Source organism: Lonchura striata, chromosome 3, assembly GCF_050655825.1.
Source record: "Lonchura striata isolate lonStrDom1 chromosome 3, ASM5065582v1, whole genome shotgun sequence".
In the NCBI taxonomy this organism is placed as follows: Eukaryota; Metazoa; Chordata; class Aves; order Passeriformes; family Estrildidae; genus Lonchura; species Lonchura striata.
The window spans coordinates 44,453,004-44,474,050 of NC_140705.1; the positions used below are offsets into that span (position 1 = coordinate 44,453,004).

Below are 21,047 nucleotides of genomic sequence, written 5' to 3' on the forward strand. Positions count from 1 at the left end.
AAGATGTGAGGATGAAGTATGAAGTGCAGGAGGACGGGGACAGTGTGTTTGAGACTGGGCTAAACACCACATTCCCCCAGGATCACAACCAACAAGTCAGCTGTGGAGCATCAACACCTCACACGAGTGACAGGGATGAGAAAGAAGGGACCGAGGGACAGCACCTGCCGCCCCTGCTCTCCGGTGCCGTTGCCCGCCCCAGCGTGCATCGGCAGGAGAGATAGTCTTCCCTTCCTCCCCAGGTGCGCAGCTCTCACCATCCCTCGGCTGCTCTAGCAGTCTCATCTCTCCGTTCCCAACGGGAGTGGGAGAGCTCGGCAGCCTCTCGGTGAAATCGGAGTTGAGAAAGGGTCCCACCTCTGGCCCCTCTGCGCCCCGCTGCACCGCGGCTCTGGCAGCGCTCCTGGGACGCTCGGGGGTGGCGAGCTGCTGAGGGCAGCGAGGGCGGCGGTGCCCGGGGGTCGGAGCAACTCCATCGGTCGAGGGCGGGCTCCTCGCACGGCCGCCGTGCAACAAGTCCCGGTGCCGGGGAGCGGGAGCAGACCCGCCGTGCGCCTCCGGGAGCCGGCCGGCCCTGCTCCCCGGGGCCAGCCTCCGGCTCCCGCGGCAGGACGGCTGTCCGGCGGAAGGCTGGAGGCTCGGCCCGGCTCGGCCCGGCCCGGCTCACAGCCCCGACCCGCTCCCCGCCCAACCCCGCCGGCTGCCAGCACAGCCGCTGCCCGGGCCGGGGCAAGGGCAAGGGCAGGGGCGAACCGCAGGCGGGCTCCACCTCAGCACGGGAAAATGCAAAAGAAACGGGATCTTGATCCGTTCTTTCTGCTTTCCTTTTGTTTCCTGCTGTGTTTTTTGGTGGTGTTGTTGTTTTTAGGTCGGTTTTTTTTTTGTTTTGTTTTGTTGGTTTGTTTTTGGTTTTTTTGTTGGTTTTTTTTTTTTTTTTTTTTTTTTTTTTTGCGGTGGGGGCTGTGAAGAGTTGTCGCTTTTTATGACAGCGAGGGCACAAGGCGAGTGAGGAGGCGGAATCGTCTCGGCAGCCGCTGCATTTTGTGTGGAAGCCGCTCGGGGGTTCATTAATATCATTAGCATTTAACCCCCTCCCTGCCCCCTCCCCTCGCCAGCGCGGGGTGACGTCACGCGGCGGCAGGAGTTGGGGGGAAAGCGAGGGAAGCTCAGTGGGCAAGGGGCGTCCCTCTCCCCTCCCCGCCGCTGCCTGTCACAGCCTCTCTGCTGATATTATAGGGGCCGAAGCCTGGAGCTCAAAGCGCGAAGTCAGCCAGTGTAATGAACTTCTGGAAACCTTTCCCTTTTTATACCATTCAGTTTCTGAGAGGCAGAGACTGCCTCCTCTGACGCCTTTTCCCCCCTTCCATTATTTTTCCAGGCTCTGATCTCCCTGCTTTCTGCACCGAGGCGCTCGGCGCAGAGCCCCGCTCCCTATCCTACCTTCTCTTTCGCCTCATTGTTGTCCTGGCTGCTGTGGCTCTCGCTTGCCTTCCAGGAGCGCGGTGGCGAGCACAGTCGCACCCCCAGCACCCTCCCAGGGTCCCGAGAGCATCTACTCGCAGAGGGGCAGTCAGCGGCCGCCGACTTTGGGTCACTTCGTTGGGTTTTTTTTTCTTTTTTCCTTTTTTTTTTTTTTTTTTTTTTTATTTTGCTCCACTTTTTTTCCCCCCACCCCCTTTCCGCGTCCCCGCAGCGTGTCCCCTTCCCTCGGGAGGACATCGCTGGGGGAGCGGGGCTGCGGCGAGGATGTGCCGGCCCCCGCGGCGGAGCCAGCAGTGAGCACCCAAGGGAGGCACCTGCCCCGCGGAGCAGGGGGGCCCCCGGGGGGGCCGCACCGCCTCGCCCCGGCGCCGACACTTCGCCCCGAGTTTAGCGACTCACGGGGGCTTCGAGCATGAGCAAGCCGGCGGGATCAACAAGTGGGTAATAACGCGGTGGAGGCTTCGAGCAGCCTTTCCGAGGCCGGCTGCAGCCTGGCCTGGGGGGCGGGAGGTGGAGGGGAGGGAGAGAAAGGGGAGGGGGGGGTTGTGGCTTGGGTTTGCACCCCCCCACACCCCGCACCCAATTGAAAAAGAAGTGTATATTTCCAACCGGAGTGGCAACGAATATATAGGCTCGGGGTTGCCCCGATGGAGTTTGGGCCTGAGGCTTACAAAAAGCCGTTTTCCAGCTGCACGCCCCGGTTTTCCGGGCTAGGAACCGGGGCAGAAGCCCGTGGGCAGCGAGCACCCGGGAAGGCGACTCCGCCGACGGCGGGGAGGGGGCTGGTCCCGCCGGGACGCGGCCGGTTACGTGCGGGTCTCCGGCGCAGAGGTGACGGGGGGAAGGTTTGGGTTTAAAAGGCATTTCGGCGTTCAAACGTGCTGGTTTTCTCACGGACTTTATGCAATCTTCTGCGACATAATGATTTCTTGTTAAGAGTTTGAAACTCCGGTCACTCAATTACACGGAATCGCGTAAGCAACTCAGTCGAAGGAGGATTTAAATCAATACTTTGCACACCATTCCCAGTTACAACAAATAATCCTGCAACGAGGAAAGCAGAAACAACTTAAAAGTCACATTTTCCTTAATCCTAAATCCATGCACCTCATAACTGGGGAATTTAAAGCATGACTAACCGCTCTTACAGAATGGCTCAATTCGTATAATCCCAATGGGACTTTCGGAGTTTGTAATATGGATGGAGTCAGTAACAAAGGGGGAAAAAATACCCAATCCAATTTAATGTCTGACAAGTGATGGATCGGACAGCTATTTCCTCTGCGCTCCGACAGGCTCCTGGGGTTGCGGCGTGGCGGCCAAGGGAGGCAAATCTCCCTCCCGCCGTGGTACCTGCCACCGGCCGCCCCCCGCCATCCCCGCGGCCTTCTCCTCGCCGCTGCCCTCCATTATTTTGACCCGAGTCCGCCCTTTGTCCGCGGGGGCCGGGAAGCCGGGGAGGAGGGAGGGGGCGCGGCGGCGAGGCCGGGGGCAGCCGGGGGCCGCGGCGCGGAGGGCGCGCGTGGAGGAGGCGGCGGCGCGGAGCCCCCGGCGCTGCGGCCGAGCTGCCGCCGCTTCGGCTCTCTGGTTCGTCCTCTTCCCCCGCGGAGCTGAGCGCGGCATCTGTTTTGCCCCAGCCCCGCGAGGAAGGAAATAAAATTGTAGTCGAGGTACTAAGGTACTGACCTTAGTTAGGGGACGGGGGCTAAAAAACCTGCGGCGGCCGGGACTGCTTTGGCCGACTGCGTTGTCCAAGCTGCCCGGGTCGTGCGAGGCAGCCGGAGCGGGATCGGGCCCGTGAGCAGCCGCCGCGCCGGGACGTTGTCGGGGCTCCTGGCAGGTGTCTGAGTGATGAGGAAGGGGCAGGAAGCACCGGGGAGTCTTGTCCCCAAAGGGCGGCGGAGCTTCTGCCGGAGACATTTTGCGGACGTGAAAACCCGCCAGGCTGGACCGCTCCTCCGGCCCCATGGCGCTGAGCGACCCCCCGGCCACCGCCGCCGCTTTCACTGATGACCCCTTGACCCCTGGGGACCTCCCGAAAGGGACCCCGAGACCCGACTCAGTCAAGCCCCACTGGGATGGGGATACGATGGGTCTCCTCAGCGCCGGGGCCCGAGCCCAGCCGGCCTCGGCAGCGCCTGCAAAAGCCCGACCAGCTGTCCCAGGGCCTGGGCGCTCGTCCCGGGGGTCCTGAGGGGCTCCCGGGCGAGGGGGCTACGTCTTGGCTTTTCTACCCGCCGGTGGGCGCCCAGCGATGTCAGCTGCGATGTCTGCCTGGGTGGTAACAAGACCCCATCCCGCCGTCCCCCGAGCCCAGACTAACTTCTTTCAACAGCCTCTGATGGTAATTACAGTAATCGGGGCTGCCATATATCCTTTAAGCAATTATGACACACAAAAAAAGCCCCCAAGGACCCCCTGTCGTGGGATGTTCAAAACGGTTTCCCTGCTGAACAGAAATCCCATTTTCTTAGCGCTAAAACTTCTGAGACGAAGCGGTACCTCAGGGAACGGGAGCGCTTTTAAACAGAGTTAATCAGTTATCGCATGACCCCGTGTCAAGCTTACATTTTTTCCTTCCCACCCCCTGCCCTGCCTCTTACCCGTCTATTTATTTCATATTTTGCCCTGCAAGAAAGTTTTCTCATAACAGCCCCCGCGGGGCAGAGCTGGGGGTCTGGAGGGGTGGAGGGGGTGGGCAGAGCGCGGCCGGGCGGGCGGCGGGACGGGGCGGCCCCACAAACGCGCGACGCGGGGGGCTCCAGCCGCTCCCTCCGCCGTGCCCTCCTCCCCGTCCGCCGCCTCGCCGGGGGCACGGAGCTGAGCAGACCGGCCACCCTGCTCCGCCCGCTGGAAACGTGGTTTTGTGGGTTTAGCGAGGTGCTCCAGGTGCCCGCGATTTATGGCAGGAATACGGGGACGTGTTAGAAATATATGGGCCGTATGTTTATATACATGGTGTGGATATGTACGTGTATAGTGCATAGGATTTTTTTCTTTCCCCCAAAGCGGCTCCCAAACTTAAAATCTGTGTGGGGAAAACTAATACAAGTTTCTTCGTCTCCACTGGCAGAGGAGCCGGCCGCCCCACACCGCAGGCCGGCCGGGGAAGCGGGGACCCGTGGCTGCCCGATCCCCGCGGGGGCGGCGGTCACACGGCGGGCCCGGGGGCGCGACCGAGGCCGGGGCCCGCTGCCGCGGGAAGGGGAGCGGCGGTGGGACGGGGTGCGCGGGGCAGTGCAGCAGTGCCGGGCTCGGCACCGGGATGCACCACCGCTGCACGTACCGCTTCAGTGTGTCTCCCCCCACCCCCAGCCTGCCCCTCCTCCTCCTCCTTTGTGTGCGTGCGTGTGGATCCTCTCTCTCCCCGTGGATGCTAAGGGCTGGAGAGGGAAGTCGGGCGCTTTCCCCCGTTTGCATTGTGCGATATCCGAATTCCCATGCTACACTTTTTGACGGGTCACTGATGCCCCAATAGGCAGGTGACAAGGAGGGCTTGTAATTACACACTCCCAGAAACCGTGCCTTGGCCTCAGCCCTCCTCACGGGCGCCTACCTGCAGCTCCAAAGCCGAGGTTTGCTCGCAGGCAGTGGCGTGCGGGGGGGCATCCTTCAGCTGCGCTCCTTATTAATTGCGCAAAAGTTTTCTATTCTTTAACCTCTCTCCCCCGCTCCCACCTTCCCTCCCTCCGCCACCCCTCCCTCTCGCAGTCCCTAACCTAATCCCCGTCCCTCTCGCCGTGTTGTGTATAGCAGCTGTCGGGTTTCATTTAGGGGAGAAGCTGGCAGCTTGTGCTCATTGGAGGCAGTCAAACGAGTTTCAATGGGCAAAATCATTAAGTTAACACTTTATCTAATGTCCCTATTGTCTGCCAGCAGGCATTGTCTTAGAACTTTAGCGCAGACATGTCTGAAAGTATCTCGGACTCCTAAATTCTCTAGGGAGCGGGAGGAGCCCCTGCGGCCCGTTTCCATTGCCCCCCTCCCGCCCCCCGGCACTGCTCCGCACGCTGCCGCTTTCCCCCGTCCGTCCTCACCCACCCGTAGCCGGTCTGTCCTTGAACTACTTCCAAATAAATATAGTGGCCCCGAGAGCCCTCCATTAGAGTTTGGAGATCAAGGTTTGGTGAGAGGGACTGAATTTCTAATTTAAATTCTGGTAAGAGGGAAGAAGGCTGTTTGAGGCAGAGGGAAGAAGAGAAGAGAAGAGAAGAGAAGAGAAGAGAAGAGAAGAGAAGAGAAGAGAAGAGAAGAGAAGAGAAGAGAAGAGAAGAGAAGAGAAGAGAAGAGAAGAGAAGAGAAGAGAAGAGAAGAGAAGAGAAGAGAAGAGAAGAGAAGAGAAGAGAAGAGAAGAGAAGAGAAGAACAAGGAAAAGGAAGAGATTAAAAAAAAGAAAACAAAGAAAAGGAAAATTAAAAGAAAAGAAAAATATTAAAGGAAAAAAGTAAACAAGGAAAAGGAAGAGAAAAAGAAAAAGAAGACAAGGAAAAGGAAAATGAAATAAAAATACAAGAGAAAATTAAAGGAAAAAGAGAGCAAGTAAAAGGAAAATAAACATGAAAATGAAAAGAACTTAAAGAAAAAAATTGAAGGAAAAAGAAAAAATTAAAGGAAAAATAAAAAAGAAGAAAAAGAAAAAGAAAAAGAAAAAGAAAAAGAAAAAGAAAAAGAAAAAGAAAAAGAAAAAGAAAAAGAAAAAGAAAAAGAAAAAGAAAAAGAAAAAGAAAAAGAAAAAGAAAAAGAAAAAGAAAAAGAAAAATCAGAAGAGAGAAAGAAAGAAAAAAAAAAAACGGAGAAAAGGCAGAAGCCAAGCGGAGTTTCGGCGGGTTTCTTAAACAGGGCTACAATCGTCTCTGTATGAGTTTTTACATTTCCCTGAGAGGATTTGCAATTCTAGTCAAAGCCGGTGCGAAAGCAGCGCCCGGCGGAGCGGAGGCTGCGGGCGAGCTGGAGCGGGACGGAGGGACACTGCCTGCAATCCAGGCTCACGCGTCCGCTGACTCCTCCGCGCACAAAACAGAGACGGAAAGTTTTGCTGCAGGTTTTGGGGTGAAGAAAATGTCATGCCTTCTCTGCCGTGGAAATCAGCCCCCCCTTCGCCAGGCTTGCTAGCGGGGAGAGGAGGTTGCTTGGCTTCCCGATCATTTTATTTTGTTTTGGTTTTGTTTTTTCTGTGCATCGGTCTCCTGACTGCTCTCCTGCTGTCCTGTTTGCCGAGCGCCAGAAAGCCAGAGAAACACACAGCCCCCTTACCAAATCCCCCGAATTCCCTCCCCTCCCCCCTCATCCTCACTTCTCGCAGGCAACACTGCTGCTTCTGCTGCTGTAATCTTCCTTTCCAAAATGGGTCTTGGCGATTATAGAAGATCCAAATAAACGTAGCGGGGCATGAATAATGCTCATTGTAGAAAACTGACACTTGCTCAAGGAAAAGAAAGTTGGCTATAAAATCACTTCATTATTTGCTTGTACTGCGGCTCTGGGGCTAATCCCTCCGGAGGTCAGATTGCTGAGAGCTCTCTCTCTCCCTCTTTCCCGTCTCCGCTTTCAGGTCGCATTTTAGACATCCCTTGCAAAGTGTGTGGGGACCGCAGCTCCGGAAAGCACTATGGGGTTTACGCCTGCGATGGGTGCTCGGGATTTTTCAAGCGGAGCATCAGGAGGAATAGGACCTATGTTTGCAAATCAGGAAATCAGGTACCAGCCGCAGCCTAGCTCCCTCACCGCCTGCACCCCCTACCCTGCATTTCCCCAGGGGCCCTTCCAACAGAGAGACACCCGCAGCAAGATGCAGCAGCCACGCAGCCTCACCGTCCCTTGCCAGGGGGTCCCGGGCCGAGGCCGTGTGCTGGGTGCCCCAGCCTGCCTCCCCCGCCATGTCCCCCCGCCCCAGCCCACCCCGGAGGATGGAGGAGATGCGCAGGGAGAAGGAGGAATGCGGGCAGGGGGAGGGCACAGCCAGCACACCGCCTGGGTATGGGAGGGCAGAGGGGCAGCCTCCCGGTAAGCCTCAGCACAGCCAGGCGATGGACAACCATGGGTTTACAGGCCGGCGGGTCGTGCCCGTGCCCAGGCGGAGGCAGCCCCGCTTTCCCCCTTCTGCTCCGGCCGCCCTCCTTCCCACTCGCGGAGCGTTCCCGCGGGGATGCGAGGCTGGGATCGCGGAGGGCTGCGCGGTGCAGCGGGCGCCCCGAGGGGGCGGCACCGCCGTCGCTGTCTCGGGTGCTGAAGGCGGCCCGGCCCGCCCCGCCCGGGGCCGAGCACCTGGCGCGGCCCGCGCGGCGCCCGCAGGGGCGGCCCCTCCGCGCCTCCGCGGGCGCGCTGCTGCCCCCGGCCCGACGGCTGGCTGTGTTGCAGGGAGGCTGCCCGGTGGACAAGACGCACAGGAACCAGTGCCGAGCCTGCCGGCTGAAGAAGTGCTTGGAGGTCAACATGAACAAAGATGGTACCTGCTCCCCCTCTCCCGGGGCTGGGGTGGCGGGGCAGCAGGAGGGAGCTGCTCTGAGCAGAGGAGCGCTGCGTCACTCCGGTGTCTCCTTGGCCCGGCCACGAATGACCCTCCCATCCTGCGGCAGCCCTCAGACACTTCTCCCCAGACGCCCCTCGGGCAGGGGAGCAGAGGGCTGGCCTCAGAAAATTGCAGGGAGGGAGGGAAGCCCGGTCGAGCAGTGCGGGGCACCCAGTGCGGATCCCCGAGGTGACTCCCTGCCCTCTCTTTGATGCCCCACAGCGGTGCAGCACGAGCGGGGCCCCCGGACGTCCACGATACGGAAGCAGGTGGCCCTCTACTTCCGCGGGCACAAGGAGGAGAGCGGCGGAGCCCCGCACTTCCCCGCCGCCGCCCTGCCGGCACCCGCCTTCTTCACCGCCGTCTCCCAGCTGGAGCCCCATGGCTTGGAGCTGGCCGCTGTCACTGGCACCCCTGAGAGACAGGCTCTGGTGGGCCTGGCACAGCCCACCCCAAAGGTCAGCCGCTGCCCTGGTCCCCGGCGGGCTGCAAACCTTGCTGCTGAGTTTCTTGCAACCTGTCGGCTCCTTCCTGACTCTGGGGTAGACAGCAAAGCAAACAGCAAAGCTTGAAGCTTTGTGGGTTGTGGTGAGGAGTTTTGTTACGCCCCTAAAAGCTGTGAGAATATAAGGTGCAACATCCTCTGGAGAAGAGGTATTTAGCAGGACCAACTGATAACCTGATCCATACAAACCCTGTCTCATACACTCTTATACCTTCATGGATGCAGAAATGCTCCTCTTGCCTGGAGTGCATCCACAAGTCAGTTTTAAACCTTGTTTCACAAGGAATGCAATCCCTGTGAATGAGTTTTCTTCAGAGAAATGCCAATCTCCATGGTGTAGCTCAGAAAGTACTTTGTGTACTGACCAAAGCCTGCAGCTTGTCCCCACAGACACAAAACTCAAACTTGGCTAAGCTGGCACTTCTTGGTTGTGACATTTCCTAAGCAGCCCAGTGGAAGCACTACTGTGGCCTCAGCTGCACAGGATTTAGCTGAAAGGTGATGTTTTTTATTAGCCCATTTGCAATGGTATTTTGTGTCTTCACAGCATCTAGAAAATCACAACGAAACTGCTTAAATAGTTCTGCATTTTCAGAGCTGGGATGTAGCTTGGAAGAACCCATTATAAACATCGTCACAAAATAATAGTTTTACATAATAATTTTGAAAAATGTCGATTCAGAAATTATTTGGCAAGAAAATGTACCACACACTTGAAAACGTAACTCCATTCAAACCCTACACAGCCTCTAGATAGTTATGCTTAGCTCTGTGCATCTACTTACAACATGTTGCAGTTAGGAAGCAAGATGAAGGTTTAGGCTAAATAAATATTTACTGCTTTGCTGAGCAGGGCTGGAATGCTAAATCAGCTTCTGGAAGCAAGGTTACAAACTACATGTTGCTAATCAAATTTTTATTCTTTTAACTCTGCTATCAGACACGTTCTATTGTGTAACAGAGTAAAGCACGACACATAACTTTGGTACGTTTTTTCCCCCGATGCAATAATTTGCTCTGAACAGTTTCTTTAGGACAGCTCATCCACATGGATAAGCAGCAAGGAGCAGTTTGGAGTGAGCCCTCTGCTTGCAGAACACGAGAGTGCACACTATTATTGGGCATGAGCAGGAACACTGAATGTAGGGCAGAGGAAGACCAGGCTGCCTTGGTGACACTGTATGAAATGGCTTTATTTTCTCTTTGACATTAGTACCCACATGAAGTCAACGGTACCCCTATGTATCTCTACGAAGTGGCCACTGAATCTGTCTGTGAATCAGCAGCCAGACTTCTATTCATGAGCATCAAGTGGGCTAAGAGTGTGCCAGCGTTCTCCACCTTGTCCTTACAAGACCAGGTAAGGCAGTGGCAGTGGGAGTGGTATTGGTCTGGCCTGTTAAAGAAGGCTCAGACTTCACATTGGGTCCTGGACTTGCAGCCCTAGACCTTGAAATCTGAAATGGACTTCAGCAGCTCTGAAGTTCAGCGCAGCGTTTCAGTCTGTCCCTGAAAACTAGGCAGTGATTTAGAAACTGCTTTCCTCCAACTTTTACCCCATGAAGAAAATGAAAATTCAAGCCAGGAAAAAGGAATCTAACATAAAACTAATATTATGGAAGGACAAGTGCTAGAGGAGAAATCACCAGGCTGCAGACCAAACTTATTATGCCCAAACTGCTTCTCTACCTGTAGGACAACTTTTTCTTCCATAAAATGGGGAGGAATAGCATCTTACTTTGCTATTTAGGGATGAGAAATGCTTAGTTAAATTTATGGTCTCAGGATATGACTGAGGTTGTTTCTGAAGACCAATTGTCCTCCTCCTCCTTCTCTACCAGTTCTTCCTCTTCCTCCTCCCCCTCTCCTCCTCATCCTCCTGCTCCTCCTCCTCCTCTTCTTCTCCTCTCCTCTCTTATCAACTGTTTGCACAGACAACATTTTTTTCCTTATTCACCTTGGCTTACAATTACATCAATATGGTGGAAGTAGTATTTGGCCAACCCCCAATATTTTTTACCATTAATTAAAATGTTCCCTAATATGTTTTGTTTTCCTCTATGATAATTTACCTTTGCCTCAAGTAAATCATAGGTGAACCATACAAGATGAAACAATTTCTTAATGACTTGATTCTTGATGAGGACTCAGTGTGCTTTGTATAATGCACCAATTTAAAAAAAAGTAATCAGATAATTGTAAGATGGAAGGGTGGAAATCTACACAAAGCTCCAATCATAAAAGACATCTATTACTTTGATATGATTGAGCTAATTTACCAAAATGGTAACTAGAAAAACTGTGCCATAGATGTTACATAGCAGTCATCAGAGGAACTAGTTCCCCTCCCTAGAAGCACATTACAAGTGTTGCAGTTGATATGAAAATATGTATTTTGAACTACAAGAAAAGAGCTTCCTAGGAAACCAGTAATGTTTTCAATCGAAAGGTAAATAATGATGGTCACAATGTGTTATAAAGCTAAGGTATATAAAAATGCTCATTTTCTAGCACCAAACACATGTTGAAATCCTTATTGTGAAATTAGTCAAAGAGGAATGCTGCTCAGCTCCACCTGCAGTCCTGCTCCGCAGTGAGGATGAGGGGAAGAGATGAGATGGGGCCTGGAAGGTCACACATGCCAGTAGGAAAACAACAATCCCAGTGTGGCAGCCTGTTGCTCTCTAATCATGTCTTCTGTTGCCACTAATCCTGTGGAGCACAGGGTCTGTCACAGTGAGCAACCAAAGAAACAGGCTCAAGTGTCAGGGACAAGAAGCAAGCGTGCTGCTCCAGCAGCAGCCCCAGCACACAGGAGGAGACTGGGTGATGTCCACAGGAGGCTCCCTAGGCAAAGGCTTTATCTGACATAAAAGGGAGGCATTTTCCACACCATCATCTCTGTTAGTGTGCACAGGATGAGACAGCAGGATCTGGAAGCAGGAGAGATCTCCATGACATGTGACCAAGCACACCTCAAACAGCACAGCCTGCTTATCTACCATAGGCACCACAGTGCTCCCATTAAACAATCCACTACCTCTTTCACTTTCATAGCAGGGACTAAGCTTAGTGAATAACAAAAACTCAGCCTTTCCTTAACATCACTCTCACTTGCTGCAGCTTATTGCAAGTCAGCTTCCTCAAAACTCAGAGCTGCTCAGCTCAAAAGCTTTGATTTGGGCCTCTTTCTGCATGATTCCCCTGTAATGCTTAGGAGAGCTGGAGAAGAAATAATTCTGATTTTAATCACCTTATTTAATGAATAATCATACAGTTGATTTTTATAACATTGCTATTGCTTTATTTAATTTGACAATGGCCCAGCTGTAAATGTCTGCATTTCTCCATTTCTCTTTTGGTATCCCTGACATCTGGCTGAGGAGACACTAAAATATTTTCCTGAATTCTGCTTTTTTTTTTTTTTTTTTTTTTTGTGCTCTTATAAAAAGGCAAGTGCACTGTAATTTCAGGACTCTGGGGCAGTTTTATCTTGAAGGCAGAGAAATAAATAGAAACCAATTTGCTGATAAAACACAAGTCTGAGCATTGCTGCATTGCTTACCTCTGGTAAAACAGAGGCTATATCTCATTCATACAGATAAGTCCGTTTTGAACCAGAAGCCACACAACAAAAAATGTCATGCTTCTAGTGCTGCTGGCCTGCACATCTGCCCACGTTATCTGTGAGACAGGTTGGCTCAATACAGGTCCCAAACAAAAGGTCACACCAAGGATGGGGTTGATAAAGAAGCAAAACCAGTTGTTCAGAAAGCCTGATATTTGTTGTTTCTTTGAAGAAGGAGGGTTGAGTTTGACTTCAGCATGAATTATTTTAATTGGTGGTTTTACACTCATATGCATAAGCATGAAGAAAGCTTTAGCTATTGGAATAGTCTTTTATTTCTAAAGTCTTCTGAGTTTAGTGGGAAAGAAAATATGAAATTGATATCTTCCAGGAACCACCATTCATTGCCATTGTATCTGCATGAATGAATGACAAAAAAAAAGTGCAAATTAAATCAAATGACAAAAGCAAATGAAAGGCTGGTGAATAATTTTCTATATCATACAGACACATAAAATGCACGTCCATCAGGTGGGATTATCCAGAGGAGGGACTGGGTTTGCAGGCTGCAGTGGTTAGGAAACTTTAAATTCATCTGCTCTCAGAAGAAAGCTGAGATGGGCAACACACTCTAGACACAGCATCCCCTCCTCATCTCCATTTCAGGCAATAATCTGGGCAATTTTTGGTACTGTAAAATCTAATGTAAGTGTTTCAAACAGCAACTGTATGCAGAGACACGAGTACCTTCCTGTCACAATTCCCTTAGGTTATGGAAAAGTTCTGCAAAGCACACAGGGCAAAAAGGCATAAAATAGATATAACCCTGCAATGACAAGTTGAGAGCAGACACTCTGAGAATTCAGATTGGAACAGGATGGTTTAATACCATCCAATACCATTCTATGTAATCATGGAATCACAGAAGGCGTCACGGATCAAATCTGATCCAATCTCCCTGCTCAAGCAGGGTCATCGCAGAGCACATGGCACAGGACTGTGTCCAGGCTGTTCTTAAATATCTCTGGTGAGAGAGACTCCACGACCACTTTGGGTAACCTATTCCAGTGCTTGGTGCACAGTAAAGAAGTGTTTCCTCATTTTCAGGTAGAATTTCCTGTGCAGTTTCTGCTCATTGCCTGGTGTCCTAGTGGCTGACAACAAGTAATACTCTCCTGAACAGCAATATTGTTAAGAGTTTGCACAGAGTTTGGATTTGCTTTTACTGATGCTTGCTGTATCACCTACTACTTTCACATATCTGATTCCAAGGATATAATCATTAATTTTGTACAGCATCCTTTTTTTACTTTGTTCTTCTTTACAGTCTGTTTACATACTTAAAATACCCTCCTTCTTCTTTTTCTAAGAAGGTAAGCTGCTGATAGTTTTAGGGACCACAGCAACATCAATGATTGCAGGTTTGGGAGTTTTGGTTTGGTGGATTAATATTTTTTCTGCTTGAGTTTTGGGCAATCTGTTTTCACTGCATGGAGCTGCTAGAAGGTATTTTCTGAGCCAAATACAGTTCTCACCCCTTCAAATCTCTCCCACCCTATTTTGACACAAGGTCTCAGCATTATGTACGCACCACCATGTGCCCTTTGGCCATGCACTTCAGGTGAACCAGAGGTCCTCCAAACCTCTCTTAAGAATTGGTCTAAGCTAACAATCCATAGATGCCCTCAAGACTAAACATGTCTCTTCTGGCTTTGCCAGTCTGCATTTCCAGAAGTCTTGTCTTCTCTTCAGATGCACCATTGCCTCTTCAGGGAAATGACAAGCATTGCCTCAGGGAAAACAGAGAAAAAGACATCCTCCATACAGACAAGCAGTGTGGGAAAACTGCAGAGAACTAGTAATTGTCAGTGTAGGTGCCTGGATATTCACATCTCTGAAAGGAAACAGCTCTTAGTGCCTGGAATTTCTGAGTGATTTTAAGCAAAAAAGCAGAAAAACAAGTGACATTGAGAAATTGTTCGTGTGTCCAGATGCTGTGCTTGACAGATACAGAGACTGGCTTAGTAAGGAAGGAGTTATAAGATGGATGTATGCTCTAAAGCACTGCTCCCTACACTGATACAGCATGTTATCCAGGCTTTTCTTCACAAAATTCTGCCTTCCTGAGGGAAAGGAGTGTAATCTCCAGAAAGCAAGAGAAAAGACCTGTCCTAAAACAGCTGCATAAGTGTTGAGGGGGAGGAGAAGAGAACCCATACCATGCTGAGAAAGCAGGTGTGGTCATGTTATGAGCAAATGCTCCAGAAAAAGAGTTCTCTCTTTCTCTTCCTTTTTGGTCCACAACATGGTGTACAGTGAGCCAACCCTCAGTGTTTTTCTACAATGCATAGACTTATTTCTAGACACCTTCTCAAAAGGCTAAGAGAAAAGCTAATGAATGCTGTGGGGGAAATACCATGACAGGCATTTAAAGTAGTTTTTAAAATAACAGAAATTTACATATTAAAATTGTTTATAAATCTATAAATTATACACTATGTTATATTGTACATCTATTGTATGACAGCTGATGCTTTTGGAAGATGCTTGGAGAGAACTGTTTGTTCTAGGAATAGCACAATGGGCCATTCCAGTTGATGCTAACACTCTACTGGCTGTATCTGGTAAGAATTGCACAATTTAATGACTTTGTTACAAAAATTACCATAAAAATACATTACAGAAAAAAGAACAACATGTAAAGAATAACAAATTCCTACTGAACAATAGAGCATACCTGTCATTTATAAATCTATATTTAAATGCAAATAATGTTGTTTTGTTGTATTCATGACTGCTTGCATTGTCATTTAAATGCAAATTACTGTGTTTGTTATCATCCAAGAGAAGATTTTATATTAACTTTCATACAATATAGTCAGTTTACATGGAACCAGATAGACAAGTGTGACAATAGAGAGGACATTGATACAGAAGATTTTGTCAGAAATCAGTATAAAATAAAGCAAATGCCTTTAATATTATTTATTTCATCTGTTTCCGTTTCAGGCATGAATAGTGACAATACAGATTCTCAGAAGCTGAACAAAATTATTTCAGAAATACAGGCCTTACAGGAGGTTGTGGCTAGATTTAGACAGCTTCGGCTAGATGCTACTGAATTTGCCTGTCTCAAATGCATTGTCACTTTTAAAGCTGGTAAGCAGAAAGGATCTCTTGCTTGTCTGGTCTGATAACTATGAGGCTGCTGATTTAACGTGATGTTTTGTACCAGGCATAGCTTTGTATCACCCAGCAGGTTTCCCAGTATTGAATTCCAATAGTCATTGCTGCATTTTGAAAGGGCTGACAGTGGAGTTCTGGGAAACTAATGGGAACATTTAATTTCCATTGATAGCACTAGCTGAACTGTTTTGATCCACCCAAGAGTCAAGCTGAACTAGTAACTGATCTGCTTTCCAGTGCCCACACACAGTGGTTCTGAACTGAGGAGTTTCCGAAATGCGGCCGCCATAGCAGCCCTTCAAGACGAAGCCCAGCTCACCCTGAACAGCTACATTCATACCAGGTTAGTGGTGTCTTCTGTCTATGCTTCTGGCAGGTGTAGGGCTAAAATCCTGCTCTCATTGCATGGAAGGTGGCATTTGCACTGACTGAAATGGGGACTAGGCTGCTACAGAGAGTATACATTGGCTGGCAGCCTGCTGGGATTTCTGAAATAGAACCACATAAAAAGTGTTGGAAAGGACCATTAAAATCATCCAGTTCAACCATTAATGCTGCCAAGTCCATCACTAAATCATGTTCCCAAGTGCCACATCTACACGTGTTTTAAAGACCTTCAGGGATGATGATTCCAACACTTCCCTGTGCAGCCTGTTCCAATGCTTGACAACCTTTTCAGGAAAGAAATTTTCCCTAATATCCAAACTAAACCTCCATTGGTGCAACTCGAGGCCATTTCCTCTTGTCCTATTGTTTGTGACTGGGAGCAGGGACCAAAACCCACATCACTACAATTTCCTTTCAGTTAGAGAATGATAAAGTCTCCCCTTAGCCTCCTTTTCTTCAGACTAAACAACTACAACTCCCTTAGCTGTTGCTCTAGATCCTTAACTGGAACTTGTGCTCTGGACCCTTAACCACCTTTGTTGCTGCTCTTCAAGTGTGCTCCAGCACATTGGTGTTTTTAAACAAACAGAAAGGAGAGCTCTTCCTCTGGGAAGTGATAATGGCTGTGCAACACTTTGCAGTTCAGAGGGCTAAATACCCTCTACGTTTTATTCAGTCAAATACCACTGAAAGTGATGTTCAAAACATTGCATCTCAGACCAGTATGAGTGCCTTTCAAACATAATCTCCAGTTCCTATATAACCTCCTCCATTTTGCAGACACAGAAATCAGGACACAAGGAGCTTAAGTGGATCTTCTAAGAAGCTGTCTGGAGTTTGTGATCAGGTTCAAATGAAAACCCCAGAATTTGTGAATCCCATTGTGGTGCTGCAGTGAAGTCCTTTAGTTGCAGTGGACTCCATGAGACTAAAACAGCTGGAGATGGAGCAGTAGAAGAGGAACTTTTATACAATTTTTTTCCTCTGAAACTTTGATTTGCTATCATAGTAGCTCTGTCAGGCAGAAGTCCTATCAGTACCAGAGATTAGATGGTAGCAGTCTCTGAAGCACTTCTATGAGTCTACAGGAAATGGCCTGCACTGGGGATGGAAGTAAAAATGCAAATTCCATCCAGTTATGGCTGCTTCAAAGCAAAAAGAGTAATTGCTACATTGCAGTGTCTTCCTGTTTTTAAGGAAGACCTTTTCTGTGAAGATTGTCCCCTGGAGACCTTAAGTGAGACAGGGCCTGTTGGAAAGAGAAATCAGGGAGGAATACATAGCCACATCTTCCCTTCCAAGGGAACAACTTTTCCACAGCACTTCTGTGTTGCTGGATGTTTTTAGATACTGTGTTACCCAGTGTATGTTGTAAACAATATCCTTTTACAAGGGAAAAATTGCAGTTCACTGACAGGACTCTCACTCAGACTCCATTGTGAGAGGGCTTTCAGCCTCGTGTATTTCATCCTCCTGCCTATGTCACTCCAGTATCAGCCCTTTGATCCCAGTAGAGTCACTCTCAAGAGGATGCAAGGGAGGACAGTCTGAAGAAGCAACATGTTTCTCCAAACAGCCTACACTTCCCTTTAGGGAGACTACTGTAAGCAGAAGTTTGAGAATCATTGTTGTAAAGACAGCATAAGCACAGCTAGAAATGCACATCTTACGCTGTGCTGGCTTCAAGAGCTGGGAGAAAGGATGGAAAACATCCAATACACAAACACATTACCTAGGGAAGAGCACAGCTTCTTTAACACAAACTTTCCTTACGAATGTCAATTAGTATTCAATATATCTGCTAACCAAAAGGGGGCAAAGTGATTACCATGACAATCCAGCTAGTTCTAAACTCAACTTCAAATGACAGCACAGTTGCTACAAGTCAAGCTCTTCCCTGTACTGCATTGAGAACATTGCTGTATGAGGGACACATCAGAGCAGGTCCAGTTTTTGTACTCCTACTGCTCTAGAGGACTGAACAAAGGAGCTAAACAAAACTCAGAAACCTTGTCCTATGTTCTGCTGACTACCATGGAGCATTTTCCTTGGAGCCAACCTTCTTGCTCACACAAGTACAAAATACAGGGTTTTGGCACAGTGTCCTGGGGTGACAATAGTATCCCACTAGATTCTGAGTCATTCTAGACCATGCAGACTGCACTTAGGTTGAGGTTATTTGGTTCCCTCCCAAATTTGTCCCAAACTGGGACATATATGTAGCATCACCCGTGCAATTAACTAAATATTGGTCTTTTTCTATAAAATAAAGTCCTTCCTTTGAAAAAATACTTTAAAACTTCAATGAAATAATTATTCTCTCTGTCTCTAGGTATCCCACACAACCCTGTCGTTTTGGAAAACTTCTATTGCTTTTACCAGCTTTACGTTCAATTAGTCCATCTACAATAGAAGAAGTATTTTTCAAAAAGACAATTGGGAATGTACCAATTACAAGACTGCTTTCAGATATGTACAAATCCAGTGACATATAAATTACCTTAAAATAAACAATCAGGATGGACAGTTTGAGAAGAACTTTTATCTATGGAGAATAAGCCTCAACTAACAAAATCTACAGGAAGCATAAGCCTGGGAATGTTTAGTCCTTAAACTCATTGACAAAAAATACCCCAGTAGATATGATTCTGCTGCTCTGAACAGAGTGATTTAGATCATGGAGAGAATGCTTTGTTCTACAGAAAAAGTGAAAGTGGTTGGAATTTGGCTGCTATTCCTGTTACTACAGGATGGAGGCAATTCAGATGCCAGTCATAGTTAACAAAGACTCTGCTATTCTCTCATTCAACTGGCAGATCTGAGACAAAATGTGAAAGAAGGTACTTTAGCTTGTTCAGTATTTGGAACCGGGTGACCAAACTTGGCTTCTGTTATAACACAAGATGTGGTGGCCTTCAGAATTGTTTTAAAAGTAGCCTATGTTGGGAAAATGTTTTTAATATGATAGGCAACATTTGAGACCAAGTTACCAAAACATTGCTTCTGCTATAATGCATCATGAAGTGGCCTTCAGAACTGATTAAAAGGTAGCTTATGACCGCAGCTCCATTCTTCCTACAAAATGAACTGGTGATCTTTGATGCAGATGTCACCACAATTTGTTCGGCTAACATCTCAAAGACAGAAGAGCTTTATACATTTCCTCCCCGACCTTCCCTCCTTCTTCTTCCATGCACAGACATACATTCAAACACACACACACACACACACACACACCTGAAAAGAGACAACACAAGAAAGGAAGACTAAAACAGCAAAACCAAATACAATGGAGATGACCGCTTCAGTGATCTGCTGGCTGTCCTGTTGGCACAGTGCTGAAACCAAAGGCAACGGTGGCCAAACTCTTTGTCAATGAGATGTGCAGAGAAATTAAATGACTATAAAAAAAATCAATTGAAGGAATTTTATTTCAAAGAAATAAAGGCTGTTGACTGACAAAATGCTAACAATTTTCAGAAGTCTCCAATGCCTTTTTAGAAAACTCCAGGTTCTAATTTTGAAGCCTTGTTCGCCTACACCCTCTCACACACAAAAATGTTATAAGCTGCTTATTTGTTGTATGAATAATGTAGAAAAAAAACATTTAAAGATAGCTGCTGTCCTTTTCAAAATTTGATTTGTTATTAGGAACTAGCACTGAGAAAGATCAGCACTTGAACTATCATAGAATGAGTAAAACTTTTCTTGTACAAAGTGGATTAACTGATTTGTGAAGTTAAAAAGTTGTACTCATTGTATTTACAAAGAATAAAAATATATTGAATTTAAATTACTTTCCACTGTTCTTTTATTCGTTGTCCTTAAATCAGTTTCTTTCACTGTCCCCAGGGAACAGAAGTATTCTTTACTAAAACTAATCTCCCCAGATCCTGTGGAGTTTCTATCATCAGAGGTTTTTAAAAACAGATTAGACAAACATTGAAGGAGCGATCCTGCCTAGTGAGATCCTACATGGAGCTATTTTCTGTAATCCAAATAAATCCAAATGAATACCAATGTGTTCTCAAGAAGGTGACAGGTAGCTTTTTCTAGAATACAACACTAAGTGCATCAGAGATCTACCCCAGTATGTGCCTTCTGTTGCGTGTTATTACAGTTTTTAATATAGGTGAACTGTGCAGCTAATAAAAGGTGATGAGTACAAAAGCACTGCTTCAATTAAAAAGACTAAGGTTTTATTAAGGTGTCTAACTGCATAATCACACCAAAGAAAGAGGGAAATAACTCCAAACCAACACAACAACTTGGCAATAGTAGGAGGCAAATGTATTGTTCATATGGCAATGAGTAACTGAAGAACCATGCATGTGAAAGTGACAGGTAGAAATATACTGTGAGTATTGATGGCTCACTGGTTTGCGGTGTCAAGGAATACAGGTCACAAGTGAAATCCTAGCTCTGCTGACTTCCAAGCTCAAAAATCTCACATGTTTCAGAGGTCAAAGTTTTAACCCCAGCTCTCTTCTATTTGCAGTCTGCTAGGTCTCACATTCTGTCTTTTCCAACACAGACCATAAATACAGAAGATGAGTCACAGGCTATGGGACTGCAAAGTATCTTCTATACTAACTAACTTGGAGCACTTAAAAATGCACTTACCACAGGGCAGAGCACATTCTTAGAAAAAAACCAACAAACTATTTATAATCCATTCTTCTTGCACCTGTAATAAGGTTCAACTATTTTCTGCTCTCTACACTAAAAAGAACCTAACGGGGCAGAAAAATCAATTGCAGTTCTCCACTCTGTGACAATTCAGTCTATGAGCTAGAGAAGTAGAACCCAGTGCTGCACAGAATCCATCACAGAACATTCATTTCAATGGTTCATGCTGCTGTCCCAGAGCAGCAATAAACATGAACTGCATCCACCCTGCTAGTCAGCTAGGCAATTACACCCTGCAGTAGTCCCTACATCACCCTGACTAGAGGACAAAACAGAGCATACTGGCAAAGCAGGCAGGGGAATGGCACCACACCCATATCTCATCCTCTTACCTGCAAGATCTGGCCCAGCTGCAGAGCAGATTCACAAGCTGGGTACAATGCCCAGTTCCCTATGGTTTAGGCACAGCTAATCTCAGGCTATGTCTTGGTCCCACTGCTGCACACTGCACGGAAGCACAACCAGTTACACTACACTAGAATTAGGGTCTCTAGCTAGCCTTGAAGGACTTAAGGCTAAGTGAAATCCCAGATTGCTATGAAAATGCCCTGTTGTTCTAAGAGATTAATGCTCCAAAGTTCTCACTTTGGAAAGAGGGATACTTTGACATGAAGCATGCAGCTTTTCCCTCTTCAGCTTAAATATTTGGGTTTTTTTCATGGCAAATTATAGAGATTGTGTCATCATCTTTCAAGTTTAAAATGTGGTATTTACTTTGATTT

At 48.0% G+C, this 21,047-nt stretch overlaps 1 protein-coding gene across 2 annotated transcripts; it reads left to right on the forward strand.

The window, feature by feature from the left end:
- The first annotated feature begins 986 nt into the window (after positions 1-986).
- NR2E1 (nuclear receptor subfamily 2 group E member 1) lies at positions 987-19,432 on the forward strand. Of its 2 annotated transcripts, none has more exons than XM_021553830.4 (9): positions 987-1,919; positions 7,034-7,179; positions 7,840-7,927; positions 8,213-8,448; positions 9,709-9,855; positions 14,591-14,687; positions 15,073-15,222; positions 15,487-15,592; positions 17,969-19,432. In XM_021553830.4, exons 1-9 carry the CDS (start codon positions 1,895-1,897, stop codon positions 18,129-18,131), a joined length of 1,158 nt encoding a protein of 385 aa, XP_021409505.1. In that variant the 5' UTR covers positions 987-1,894; the 3' UTR covers positions 18,132-19,432. The 2 variants fall into 2 exon arrangements, with proteins under 2 accessions (XP_021409505.1, XP_085431084.1); XM_085574958.1 differs by lacking the exon at positions 987-1,919 and adding an exon at positions 2,031-2,313.
- The last annotated feature ends 1,615 nt before the right edge of the window (positions 19,433-21,047 follow it).

What these genes read in the sequence shown, in the direction of transcription:
- NR2E1 (XM_085574958.1), top strand. Translation starts at nt 2,130, where the DNA reads ATGGAGTTTGGGCCTGAGGCTTACAAAAAGCCGTTTTCCAGCTGCACG. An exon ending in CCTTGTCCTTACAAGACCAG is followed by an intron (nt 9,856 to 14,590) that starts GTAAGGCAGTGG and finishes ATTGTATGACAG; the next exon opens with CTGATGCTTTTGGAAGATGC. An exon ending in CATTGTCACTTTTAAAGCTG is followed by an intron (nt 15,223 to 15,486) that starts GTAAGCAGAAAG and finishes TCTGCTTTCCAG; the next exon opens with TGCCCACACACAGTGGTTCT.